Source organism: Crocodylus siamensis, chromosome 1, assembly GCF_052110815.1.
Source record: "Crocodylus siamensis isolate JL-2025a chromosome 1, ASM5211081v1, whole genome shotgun sequence".
NCBI classification, from domain to species: domain Eukaryota; kingdom Metazoa; phylum Chordata; order Crocodylia; family Crocodylidae; genus Crocodylus; species Crocodylus siamensis.
In genome coordinates, this window is record NC_143395.1 from 11,243,185 (window position 1) to 11,256,200 (window position 13,016).

Below are 13,016 nucleotides of genomic sequence, written 5' to 3' on the forward strand. Positions count from 1 at the left end.
ACTATGTTCATGGTTTCACACATTCATTGTCATTTGTTGCTTTTTGTTTTGGTCACACTTTCTTAATAAAGTATGAAGTATGTTTGAGAGGGAGATATAACGGCTGGTGCTATCAGGAAGGGAGAAAGCCACAGCAAGAATATACTCCACAAGGACTTAGGGGAACTGCCCCAGAGACAGAGGTTTGAAAAGATAGAAATCAGCACCTTTTCTGTGAATGCAGTAAATACTCACAGGAGCCCCTGGTCCATCTCCAGACCTGCAGTCTCCCCCTATACTTCACTGCTGGATTTCCCATTAGGGCTTTCCTAAGGGATGAACATCATCAATCCTCAGTTTTCACTTCAACGAGGTGACATCAATTTTACTTCCCTTGTGCAGTTTTTCCTTTCTTAGGTTTGAGAACCTTGTTTAAAAACTCCACAGACCCTACGTTTTGTCACTAGCAGGTTACTGATAAATACCCCAATGAAACTATGGGTTTTGGTGAGGACACCAGTTGGGTTCACGTGGGTGACTGGTGCCACATTAGTCGGGGGGGCACGTGCCCCCCCAGTGACCGGTCAGCAACTCACAGCCAATCTCACCGACGTGTAGGGTGGGGGGTCCCCCAGGGCCAATCTCACCAATGGGTGGGGGGTGGTTCCCACTCCCCGGCTGGCACTCTTACCTGACCCCCCTGCCTGTCGCCTAAGCAGCGAGTGTGGCCTGTCAGGGGGTGCTTAAGCACTCTCAGGGGGTGCACATGCAAACCCGTGCACCCCCTACCTATCGCCACTGTGTGTTCATGCTCTTGCCCAGATGTTTTGACTGTGGAACAAACCCAGAATACTTGCTGTCAGGAATGGCTACTGGGTCTATATAAGGAGAGAGAGGAGTGTGGAAAGGGAGGGAAAAGAAAATGACCTCTTTTTCCTAAAAACTCCTTCAGCATTACCTTTGGGACACTTTAACCTTCCTCTTGCTGGATAATCTAAATTAAGGACTGTCCAATACTCCAAATGCAGCTTTGACAGCAAGTCAGCTGAGGCTTTGAAAGCAGAGGAGAGGTAGGATGAGAAATCTAGCACAAAAAGTCAGGGCAAGCTGTATTTTTCAGCATTAAAGGCCACACTGGGTAACATTCCCTTCTATTGCTGCTATTTAGAAAATGGAATTTGGGCTCGGTGAATTATTTCTGGCTAACAAAGAGCCATGCCACAATGGGGCGTGGACTTCTTGGGTGGCTAGGAAATCTAGCCCAACAGAGGCCTGCAACCGTAACCTAATAACAACAATATGCTACCTCTGTCATAGCTCAGGGCTACAGCCTCACATCAGCAAACTGAATAGTTAAATAATGCTGAGCTGGTGCATGCCGGCCTTGCTCCTGGCAGCTGCTTGAGGATCCTGCATTACATTCCAAAGCAAAGCTCGGTCAGGGCCCAAAATGGTATTGAAATGAATGGCAGGAAGAGTTCCTATTGTCAACAGTTTATTGAAACTGCACCAGTCAAAACATTTTTCCAGAGCGAAGCTGGCAGGCCACACATGTGACTGCTCAGCTCTTACTCCTACTAACGTGTCCTCTGCATTCTTGATGAGGCACATAGCAAGAGCCTGGTGGAATGGCTTGGAAAAGAGCAAAGTAGTTAATAGAAACCAAATATGCTCCACCTCTCCCTGCATACCTCAGAGAGATGTGCTCAGGCCTGGTGTAGCAATGTAACACACAGTAATGGGATCAGATGCCTTTAGGAGCCTGGAGCCTGATTCTTAATATACCGTGTGAGGGCTGGACTGTGGATACCGTAATTAGCAGCCAGTTCTCTGATTTCAGCCATATGGCAAGGTGCTGTCACAGCATCTTGAAGCCAGTGCGCTCCAGGGAACAAGGAAGGAAGATGAAAGAAGGATAATGTATACCACTGCCAGGCCCATGCCCACTTCACCTCTATGTTCAGTGCACTGACAAAGGAGGAGGATGGGAGAGAGTGACCTGACGATAAGAGACACTCTATGCTCATGGAAACCAAATAGATGTTGGGCACCTGCTCTTTCTCTCATGCACAATCATAGAATGTCATACAGTAGGTTGTTTTAGTCTATAAATTCAGCAGGCAGGAAATACACCAGAACAGGGCCGGCCCGTCCTGTCCTATGCAACCTGTAGCCTCACGGGGCCCCACAGCCAAGGGGCCGTGCCCCGCCTGCCCCCTGCACCATGTTTAAAAGGCTCGATGGAGGCAGGGAGCCCCTTCCCGGCTGAGTGGGGGAGGAGTTTCCAACTCCGCTCCTGCCCTGGCCCCGGTCCTGGGGAGGGAAGCCAGGCATCCCCAACCCATGCTGCCCCCACCCTCCACCTCCCACAGTGCAGCCCACGTGGGTGCAGCCCAGCCCCGACTATTTTATTTCAGTGAGTTTATGTTGCCATTAACAGCAATTTTCATTTTCCGATGGGTCGGGGGCTCCAAAACTATATCTTGCAGGGGGCCCCAAAAACTTGTGGGCCAGCCCTGCATCAGAGGCACTTAAATGAACATTCATCAAGAGGCCCCAGTGACCTCTGCCTTCAGTTGCAGTATTCTGCGGAGGCTTTCCTGCATGCAGGAAATTATTCTTATATTTCTTCCAGAAGCACGAGGCCACACCTAGAACACTTGGTTCAATTCTTGACACGGCTTTAATCAGGAACATATTGATGAGCTTGAGGAGATGCAGAGGAGGGCAAGAAAACAGGGTGGAAACCTCAGGCAGGACCAACTGCTGAGGCATGAACAGAAGGCCTGAAGCGTTCATGACTCTGCTATGTAGGGTGTCTAATACATAGCTGAAGGAGGTACACATCAAGGAAGGAGATGAGCCCATGGAGTAGAGCTAGAGGAAGTTGGTGAAGTGAAAAAAAACCAGGTAAGTTTAGATCTGACGCTAGGGAAAAATATTCCGAGAGCCAGAACAGTTTTCCGAGCAGCTGTAGAAGACCCACTGCCCGGGATACTTAACTCTAAGCTGGACAAGTCAGAAAATGAGCTGTAGGGAACAATCTGGCACAGACAAAGGATGGAGCAGGCTGCCTACTCTGTGCCCCCGCCTTTCACGTTGCTGGTTTTCAATGTTTAAACTAAAAATCCCTCCTTTTAAGCAAAATGAGCTGAAATAAAGCCGCAGCGTCCTGAAGCAGACCTGTAACGACCTGGTTAAGCTTGTCCTCAAAGTGTTCTTTACAGCCGTGGCGCTGTGACCGAGCACTTAGTTTGGGCACATAATTAGCCAGTTCGTTCTCTCAGGCATTTGTAAGAAGTGGTGATGGAGGCCTCGGAGACCTGGCCTTAGATCTTTCCCCGGGATCTGAATTCCTCTTTACCAGGCACTGTCTCAGCATATTCCAGGACGCACTGATACCCGCTGCGGGAGTGAAGGATGCCAAATGCATCTTCAGCTTACATGCAAATGCCTCTAGTTAGTGGCCTGTCTGCCCTTTCTGAGGCCCAAGGGTGAATGACACAACCCTGTATACCTGAGACCCTCTTGAGAGAGGCAGAGACAAATTGAAATTATAAGCTGGCATGCCCTTAAGGTCCCCAAAGCCTTTCCTTCTCTGACCTTTCTGAAAGCATTTTAACAGTGCATCGCTGCCTTCGCCCAGACAAAAATGTCCACCAAGTCACAACACGGAGGAGCTATATGGACTTGCATACGTCCCTTGCTGCCAGGGATAGCTTCTGGAAGCCACACATGGAGAATTTAAGCTTCTCTTCTAGCAAAAGGGAGGCGCCCAATCCTTCCTGGCAAAACGTCAAGTGCTAATGCAGGAAGGTGCAGCAGGAGAATGGACAGGACGGGGTGTGGGTACACATGCGTGTGCGAGGGCAGGGGGTAGGGAGGCAGGGGCTGCTAATGAAGGGAGCTCAATCCAAGAACTGTGTGTGTAAAAAGGAGACAGCTGAACATGTATGCAAGCAAAGAATGATCATGCGTGTCCTTCCCCAATGTCCTTCCATCAGACCTGCCCATAAGTGTGCTACAGGAGCAGGTAAAAAGCCTGGTTTGATAGGCCTGACTGCAGATGCCAAGACTGGCCCGTCTGAGGCAGGGACTGCTCCCTCGGGCACCGGCTGCTCTGGAGGTCGCTCCAGAGGTCTGGCAAGGCAGCAGCTAGACAGCCATTACAATGTCCCTGCCGCCACAAGCACTTTCAGGCACACAGAGGAGACATAAGACGGCGTAGCCCCCTCGCTTTCCCTCCTGTGCTGCAGCAGCACGCTGCAAGAGGAGGCTGGTCTGCTGCTACACTGCCTGGCGTCCCTGCCTCTTCCCTCCCTTCCCGCCAGTGCCTACCTGTCTGGGCAGAAGAGCTGGCATTGGGAAGGTCTTGGTAGTACACAGCCTGGGGAGACCCTTCTCCACCCCCATTTGGGGAGAGCTTGTGCAGCCAGGTGGAGACCTACTTGCCCTTGAAGGAAGGTCTCCATCAGTGAGGGGGGCTGGAAAGCTGATGGTGGGCACTTAACAGGAAATAAAATGCACCTAGCCTCTCACGATGATGTGAGGTGAAGATGAAGGAGAAGCGAATGAAACCAGTGTGGGGCATTGTATAATATACTGGATTTAACCTGGATTGAGAGAAACATTCAGGGATCCCTGCTCTGCATATCCCCATGACACCTCTAGATATTTTGAAATTTCACTATGGTGATGAATAAAAACTCTTGCATGGGCACCTGCAAATGGAAAACCAATTCAGAAACGCTGATCAAAACTTATAATTCAGTTAATGCAGGCAACCGGTTATTTGATATACCATAAAAGGTATATTTTAGCGCCCCAGCGTTAGGCACAAAGTGAACTAAAACACAAAGTGACAAGATAATTACGCTTGCTTACAATCACTGACTTCAGCATGTCTGCAGCCGTCTCGTTAAATGAGACAAGCCTTAGGAGGTTGTGCATGAAATACATTTTCTGCAGTGCTTTTAAGAGCTGTGTAACAAGAGACAAAAACACAGGCACCACAAACAGGAATGCTTTGTTCGCTTAGTGGCAGTAAAACTTTTACTAAACAGCAGCAGAGCTGCCATGGGCTATGGACCAGTGGGATGTGAGACTATAGGCTCCTTCCAATCAACACCATTAAGGTACTGAGAGACTCTATTGACTCTTCAGAGCCGATTTCCGGGTCTGCAGTCATTAAAAGCTATTCCTGCCTCACGGCCACGTTGTGACTCCTGTGACGTGTGTGAGGAATCACGGGTCCACCCGTTCCCCATGCACAGGCATCTGCGTTCCCACTGGTACCCTTAGCAGCGGGTTTAGCCGAGAAGACAGGGACTTATTCCAGAAGAAACCCAAGGGGAAGAGAGCGGCGCTGCCTGGGAGGACTCTCACTCTGGCTGGTCTATGGCAAAGTCGTTTCTGGCTTGTTTCACTAGCGCTAAAACTGCTTTCAACCTCCTCTTTAAACCCATATTGGCACCAGACTTCCTGGTATGTGACAGACTTATTTTGTCTGAGCTACCACAAGCCTTCCTGTATGCTCTTTCTTAAAACAGCAGATAGGTTTTAAATGAGTGCTGCTAATCCATTTACAGGGTTCATCTTGTTTGCACTCAAGAGCGGCTGCACAGCGATGTATTTGAGCACACTTCACACATTTCAAGAGGCCATCATCTTGTCCGGGATCAACAGCATCCGTATGCCTCTTGTGTGCCCCGAGAAACAAAGTGGTAGTTCTTTGCCTCAGTTTACTTACCTCACAGTGACCGCCTGAGGCTTCGTTCATTAGTGTTGGCCAAGGCTCAAATGGAAGACAGTGATCTCTCTTGGAGATCATTTCATTTCTATTTTATAAAAAGGTTTCCTGGTCTTGCCTTCTGGGTTTCGTTTGGTTTGCTTTACGGTTGTTATTGAATCTGGACTGCCATTTTGTTCTTTCCAGTTGCACAAATAAAGTGCACGTTCAAAGGTCTCAGGGCCCTCTGGTTAAGTATCACAAGCATCCTCTGGTTTTTTTTTTTCCATTTTTGTGCTAAATTACTCCATACATTTGCAATAAATTGACATTATTTATTTCCCAGCATAAGCCCTACACAACTCCATCGCATGGTGTGTTCCACCGCCAAAACGTTGCACACCAATGGAGAAATTAATGACCTTTACACTGAGAAAGCACCAATACCTTCCCCCCAACCCAATGAATAGCTTTGAAGTATTTTTGTGAGGAAATGACACAATATATTTGAAATGCACCCATCTCTGGATGGGGTAAGATCATTTTTCCCAAAATGCATGGCCTTGACACGTACTAGACAGTATAATGAGCCCAGGGAATAAATTCATAGCTCCTGTGGCATTTGTACTGTTTTCATAAGGACGACGGATACCACTTTGCATAATACATTCATTTTTGTGGTATGCTCTGAGTACAGGAAAACCTCATGCTGTCACTCAGCAGATTACAGGAACAGCAGCAGTCGTGCCCATACGATGGAGAAAGCCAAGAAATAGGTTTGTTTGCTCTGCTGTAATACATAAACATGACTGCGGCTGGTTAACGCCCTCCCGCTGGGCGCTTCATGCTACATCGTATGGATGTCATGTTATGTTAGGCTGGACACAAAGAGCAGCCCCGGAAAAGACAATCTTTACAAGGGAAGAGGTGAGCATGGATGTTATAGCTGGGCGCGTCTACACCTGCGCCCAACTGTGCAGTTGTTATTGCGCAGTCATTTAGTACTTGCTAAAGCCATCCCAGCGCCATGTGGGTCATTTCCGCACAGTCTCGGCACTGCCTGGGTTGTTTCTGTTCGTTGCTACTGCACAGCAGTGGTGGTGTCACGGTTTGTGCCCACCAATGCTATGTCGCCATAGTTTGTCCCATAGCATCTCATATACAGTGCGTACTGATTCCCTAAGGCTTGATTCTTCCAGGAGGCGTGAAGAGCAGAATCACACCAGAAGTAAGAGGGACAGCTTATTTTAGCCATCCAGATGTGCTTGGGCCTAACCTGAACCCTGTGTGCTGAATGCGCTGTACTCTACAGCCTGTGTTATCTGTTCTTACTGCACCGTAGCTCATATTGAGATTACAGAGTCTTTGGGCAAGGGATTGTGGTTTAAATTTTCAGAAGTGCCCAAGAGATTCAGGAGCCAAATCCTATTTTCAGTCATTATGGCTAAAGCTCTTCAGGATCTCCAGCACTTTTGACAATGGGCCCGAGAGTACAAAGTCACTTAGGTGCTTTTGAAAATTTGCCCCTGTCTCTCTGTTTGTTCTGGAAAGTATCATGCTTGCTCCTGGGCACTGGCTTCTTAATAGTTTAGCTTCTCTTGTTGGTGACTTCCTATGGGAAGGGTGAATTCCATTGAATGACACTGGTAAATCCCTGTAAAAAAGACTGTCTTGCCAGCAGGAGAAGCGGCATCTTAGTAACATTAACAATATTCTGTTAACTGAATAGTATGGTCTTAAGCACAAGAAACGGCTGATACTCCAAAAAAGTCTCAATGCAGATTATGAATGTCTGGTCTATTTTATGGAGTATCCACTTCTCACTTGTTTTTCCATCTCACCCACCTTGAAATCACCGTTCTTAGCTAATAACCAAGAGCAATACTGCATGACGACCATCCTGAGTAACGGATCCTGCCAACGGCACTTCCAGTATAATATGCTACATATTGCTGCCAGTCTCTTACATCTTCCCCCAGCCTCTTATCTGACACATTTTCATTCAGACCCCTTGGTTTATTTCTTTTCAACATGGGCATTTAAACATACCTCTAGTATAGGCATTTATATACTTTAGTTACTTAACTGTAATACGGATCACTTACCTATCATAGGAGACTCTATAAAACTCCATGAATTTGTCTGAGGGACATAGGACTGCAAGACCCCAGCAGCACGGCCGGCTTCGTTCACCCCACCAAACACATAGACCTTACCACCGCAGACGGTAGCAGCTGCAGAATGCACGGCCTTTGGCAGAGGAGCTATTGTCTCCCACTGATTGGTGATCGTGTCATACCTAAGACAAAAGTGATAAGAACAAGCCCAGATAATACCAAGCTGGGTGAACTGTAAGTGCATGACAGACAGATAGACAAACAGATAAAACAGACTGAGATATAATAGGCAGTTAGACAGACAGATAAAACAGATGTGTCAATGTATCTTCTAACACCACGAGTCAACAGTTGGCAAATCATGTAATGAATGCCTCTTTCAATCCTTTAAAGCAGATAGTAATAGAGAAATGAAGAAAAATAGATCTGTTTTCTTCATATACCTCTCAAAGTTAATTATAGTGTGAGCTAAAGAAACTCAGGACACCTTTGTCAAGGAAACTTCCACTAATTAATTTCTATTAATTAGAATACAGTGAAATTCTTCTCGCGTATCAGCACAGTGATATCCAATAGCAACCGTAGGCAGGCAACTATTAATGTTCTTAAATTGTTTAGCTTGCGAAACTCATCTCATCATCAAACATAATGCAATGCGATAGCTCCTTTTACTGAAGTCAATTAGTCATCAGTGCACAGGTTGCACGTCCCTTCATTCAGTTTTCATTGTGTGGACCAAGCTACTGCACTTCAATGGAGGAGGTAGCCAAAGGTAATGGGGGGTTTGCTGCTGGAGTTAGATTTCCCCATTGCATCCACATCTGACACACAGCACAACAGAAAAAAATATGCATTAAAGCACTAAATTAGTTTTCAGGTCATCAGTATCGGATTTAATTAAGCCATTGACCGTGAGGATGTGCAGTTAATAAACTGTGGGTGAAGATTCATTTTCAACAATGTCATAAGTACAGGCATTTATTTTTTAAGATAATGTGGCAGTGATCCAAATAGCTCCTGTAAAATGAGTCTTGGAGACAGTCAAAAAATGATATGGTTTTTAGGTTTCAATGTTTCCAGGTAATATTGCACTCAGGCAAGTAATAGTTACCTGAGTAATGATTATTCACAATGGGGGATTAAAAGGATGCAAGCCCTCATCAGCCGCTCAGAGCTTTGTCTCCTGAGATTAGGATGAAATCTATCACTATTCCAACACTCGAGGATTCCTGAACTCGGGCCCTCAAATCCCTTCTGAAATGAACGTATCTTGTGAGAGACATCATTTGTAAAGTTTCCCACTTGCCAAAATCCAAAAGTGGGACAAAATAAAGGATACAAGGCAAGGGACATAAAATAACGTACTTAATATACCCGACTTCATCTGCCTTAAAAAATGTCAGTAGATATAGCTGAGAGGTGTTGATAAATGGAAAGCAGAAATGGAAGAAACAAAATGGAAGCAAATTTTAGCCAGCTAAAATGGGATAAGTTCCTTAGAAAGAGCAGGGAGAAATGTATTTTCTAGTGATTTTTGTATACTTTAAATCAGTGGTTTTCAACCTTTTTTTCATTTGCAGACCCTTAAAACATTCTGAATGGAGGTGCAGACCCCTTTGCATTGTAAGTGTGGGTATTCACATACTTTTGATTAATCATAGTTATCTTTCATGGAGCCCCTTAGACATAGTCTGCAGACCCCCAGGAGTCTGCGGACCACAGGCTGGAAACCACCGCTCTAGATTCTTTACTGAGAATTAACTTCAGACAGAAGAAATTAAACAATGTGGTTTCAGGAATATATAAATGGGCACAATCATATATTGGGCCCACTTTACACTTTGAGGCCAAAAATAAGATTACAAATCTGAATTGGATTACTCATTTCTAAACTAACAGCGCAAGGCACAAAGCAAGATGTGCCTCCTATTTGTATGCAAGACTCGTGGCAATTCTCACTCTCATCCTAATATTGATATGGGGAAAAATCATGTAATATAAACAGTTTGGTACATTGCTCTTGGGACACACTTAACCAACAAGCATCCCCCAATAAGTCAAGCTTTGGTAATTTATCTGTCAACATCTGTCATTTTATAATAAAAAATGATTAACAGTCAAAGGAATACAGTTATTAGACTGGAACTGATCTAACTCGCCCTTCTAATCTATCAGCTTCTGGGATACAATTGAGAGTTGTCATCCAATATATGTTTTCTAACAAAGCCCACAGTGATTTAGTGTCACTACTGGACTTCAATCTCTGATGATGTTTGCGGCCAGTGCATCTGAATGGCATATCAACCCGTGAAGGTGAGTAGGCGTGCTCATGCCTTCCTTGGTGGTAGGCTGCTCGAGAGGGACACAGATTGTAGTCAACTGCTTGCCAGTTCTCCCGTGTAATAGTTTATCAAAATACAGGCGGATTATGCCACCCAGATGTTCTGTAGGTGGGGTTTGGTGGGCGCAGCAGGGGTGTGCATGTGGCAGCGAGTCTCGCACTAAAAGGGATGGTAAATCTCACTACCACCATTCTGGGTCACCCATCATTTTTTTCACCGACTTCCACTGTTCTCTGTTTATTTGCTGCATGAGCGAGTGAAGGAATTAATCTCCCTCTGACTGCCACAGGGAACCAGAAATGACTAAATAGTTTCACTTTGTCTGCAAAGCCGAAGGCTGCAAATCTACCGCATAGAGGTGCAAATAGTGCTGCTTAAATCAAATGCTCTTGTCCCAGTTTCAAGCATCCTTCAGTGTCAAGACCCTTCTCTGAACGAGTAAGAAGTAGCATTGCTATCTGGTGTTGGCTCTACCTGTGGCCCAGAACCTCTATGCACGCGGACTCGTCTAAAGGTGGACCGATTTCAACAAAAGAGTGATGTTAGTCTACTCCAAACCCCCATTTGCCATACTGGAAGTCATCTTTGTCTCCATGGACTCATGGAAATTAAGCATAGAAAGATCCAGTATGTCCTAGTACCACAACCTCCTATGTATTATGCATTATGCTTACTTGATGTTTTCTGCCCATACAGTGCGTTGAATTTTAGCATAGCTTTTAGAAAGAAATCTGGTCTTGAACGCCTTCAAGTGATAGAGGATCTACAACAGCCGTGACTAGGTTCTTCTAGTGCCAAATTACCTTCACTGTAAAAATATGTGCCTTGTTGCTAATCTCAATTTATCCACCCTCAGCTTCCTACCCCTGGATCACAAGCCTTTTTCTGTTAGATTACAAGAGTCGTCTACTATCACATATCTCTCCCCATGTATATTTTTGTAGAACATAATAAAGCAACCTCTTAAGCTTTCCTTGGATAAACTAAGTAGCTTAAGCTTCTTTAGTCTCTCCCTGAAAGGCACGTTTTCCACACAGTAAATTGTTTTGGTTTCACTTGACTCCTCGTGTGTTCACACCCAGGTTTGTACCAGATTATCTAAATTGGTTTAAAAACCGTTGACTTGGTGCAATTTTCTTACGTAGAGAATAATCCCAGCCAGTTCACTTCCTACCTCTCTGCTCTTACTATTTCCATTCTTACTCTCCATCCTCTTGCCTCCATCTTCTGCTATCACGTTCACAATTAAAAGACGTGGCCTCAGATACCTTCTTTGGTCTCTTGCCTCCACCCAAAACTCATATTTGAGTCTGGTTTTAGCAGCCGCAAATGAATACTTAGTGGGACCTGAATCTAATCTAACCAAAGGTTTTTCTTTCTGCAGAAATGTGTATAGCACTCCTACCAAACCAGTACTACCTCAAAGCCCCCTGTATCTAGGCTAGATAACAGCTTTCTCTGGGACAGGCTTACCTAAACCTTGTGAGTCTAGTGTCTATTTCTAGCCAAGGTCTTGGGCCTGCCAAATTCATGGAAGATACTTTATTTTACGATATCAGTAACCTCAGTGTTGTTGTTGTTCATCTCCTTTGTCTGTAAATCTATAGACTACCTATACTGCAGCCTTCTACACCGTCGATGCAGCTATGTTTCTTCAAACATCACGCATGCCTGAATTTCCTCTCAGCTTGGCTATTACAACCCCGTCCTTCGCAGTCTCGCCCTGTCATTTCACAAATACTAAGTGCCAGGACATCACTTCAACACTGTGCACTTTGGAAACTCTGATACGGGTATCAGTGATATTCCTACGATGCTTTAAACATGCTAGATGCTTTCCAAATATAGAAGACAACACGGTCAGTACTCCGCAGACTACTTTTAAAATTAAGCCTGCTTATCCTCCAGCGGTAGCATGACGTGGGTGGGGGGAAGGAAGCAGACTGATAGGTACAACTGCCTTGGAAGTGGTTGGTGGTGGGGCGGACGGGAACGATGAGAAAAGTGGCTGCTGATGGCAGCTACGCATTCACAACTGTGAATGTGGTGTAAACTGGAAGTTACTGTTTCTGCTTCGCCTGGGGCGCCCGGGCTTGTCCCTACACGGTCGTTCTCCAGCTTTGACTCGTGGACCTGATCTCTCTCTCACCTCATTCATCTCATTCAGCATCTGGACACTTACACACGTGCCAGACGTCTGCTCCAACACGTGCTAATTAGAAAGCTCAATCCAGCACAGCCTAAGCGTCACTTGTATCAGTGTCCCCACACTTCAAAATGACAGTGGGGGCGCTTTAACTAAAGGTCATTGAATGAGCTTTAGTTACAGTGTCCCTGCCATGGGACGCTGAATATACATGATGCAGTGGGTACTTTAGTTAGGGTGGCTCTCAGAGCCACTCAAATTAAAGTGTCCCCCCCCCCCCGCAACACACATACACACACCAGAGCACGTGTAAAGATGCCCCTGGTTTCTCTCTCAATCTTTTCCAGCATCCTTATTATTATTGATAAGAAAGCCTTTTCCTTTGGAGCTCATGCCACCTAGATCAGCCTTTTTCTATCTCTTTTCTCATGCCTGAAAACACATTGCTTCATTCTCTTAATTTCTCTCATTCTAGGTTAAACAGCCTTATGAGTGAATAATTTATTTACATTAGATAGTAAATAGTCTTTCTGCCAGCCATTATCAGGAGTTTATATACGCACACCACCCACCTTTTTTATACATTATTTAACTCTGGAATACACTTTGCAGGGAAGATGCTATTCAGAATATAACTGTATTGTCTAGTATTGAACTGCTTTTCAAATGGCTCACATCTTATTACTGGACTGCATTTTGCCCCC

General features: G+C 45.4%; 1 protein-coding gene across 9 annotated transcripts in view; it reads right to left on the reverse strand.

Moving 5' to 3' along the window:
- The window catches only part of KLHL29 (kelch like family member 29), a 578,088-nt gene that overhangs the window by 25,418 nt on the left and 539,654 nt on the right, over positions 1–13,016 (reverse strand). For all 9 annotated transcript variants that reach the window (XR_016439874.1, XM_090031549.1, XM_090031531.1 and 6 more), the window contains one exon: positions 7,813–8,006. Coding sequence is in view for 8 of the 9 variants with exons in the window: in XM_090031549.1 (XP_089887675.1) it covers positions 7,813–8,006 (194 nt within the window). In the remaining variant the exon portion in view is untranslated. The remainder of the gene's footprint in view (positions 1–7,812; positions 8,007–13,016) is intronic.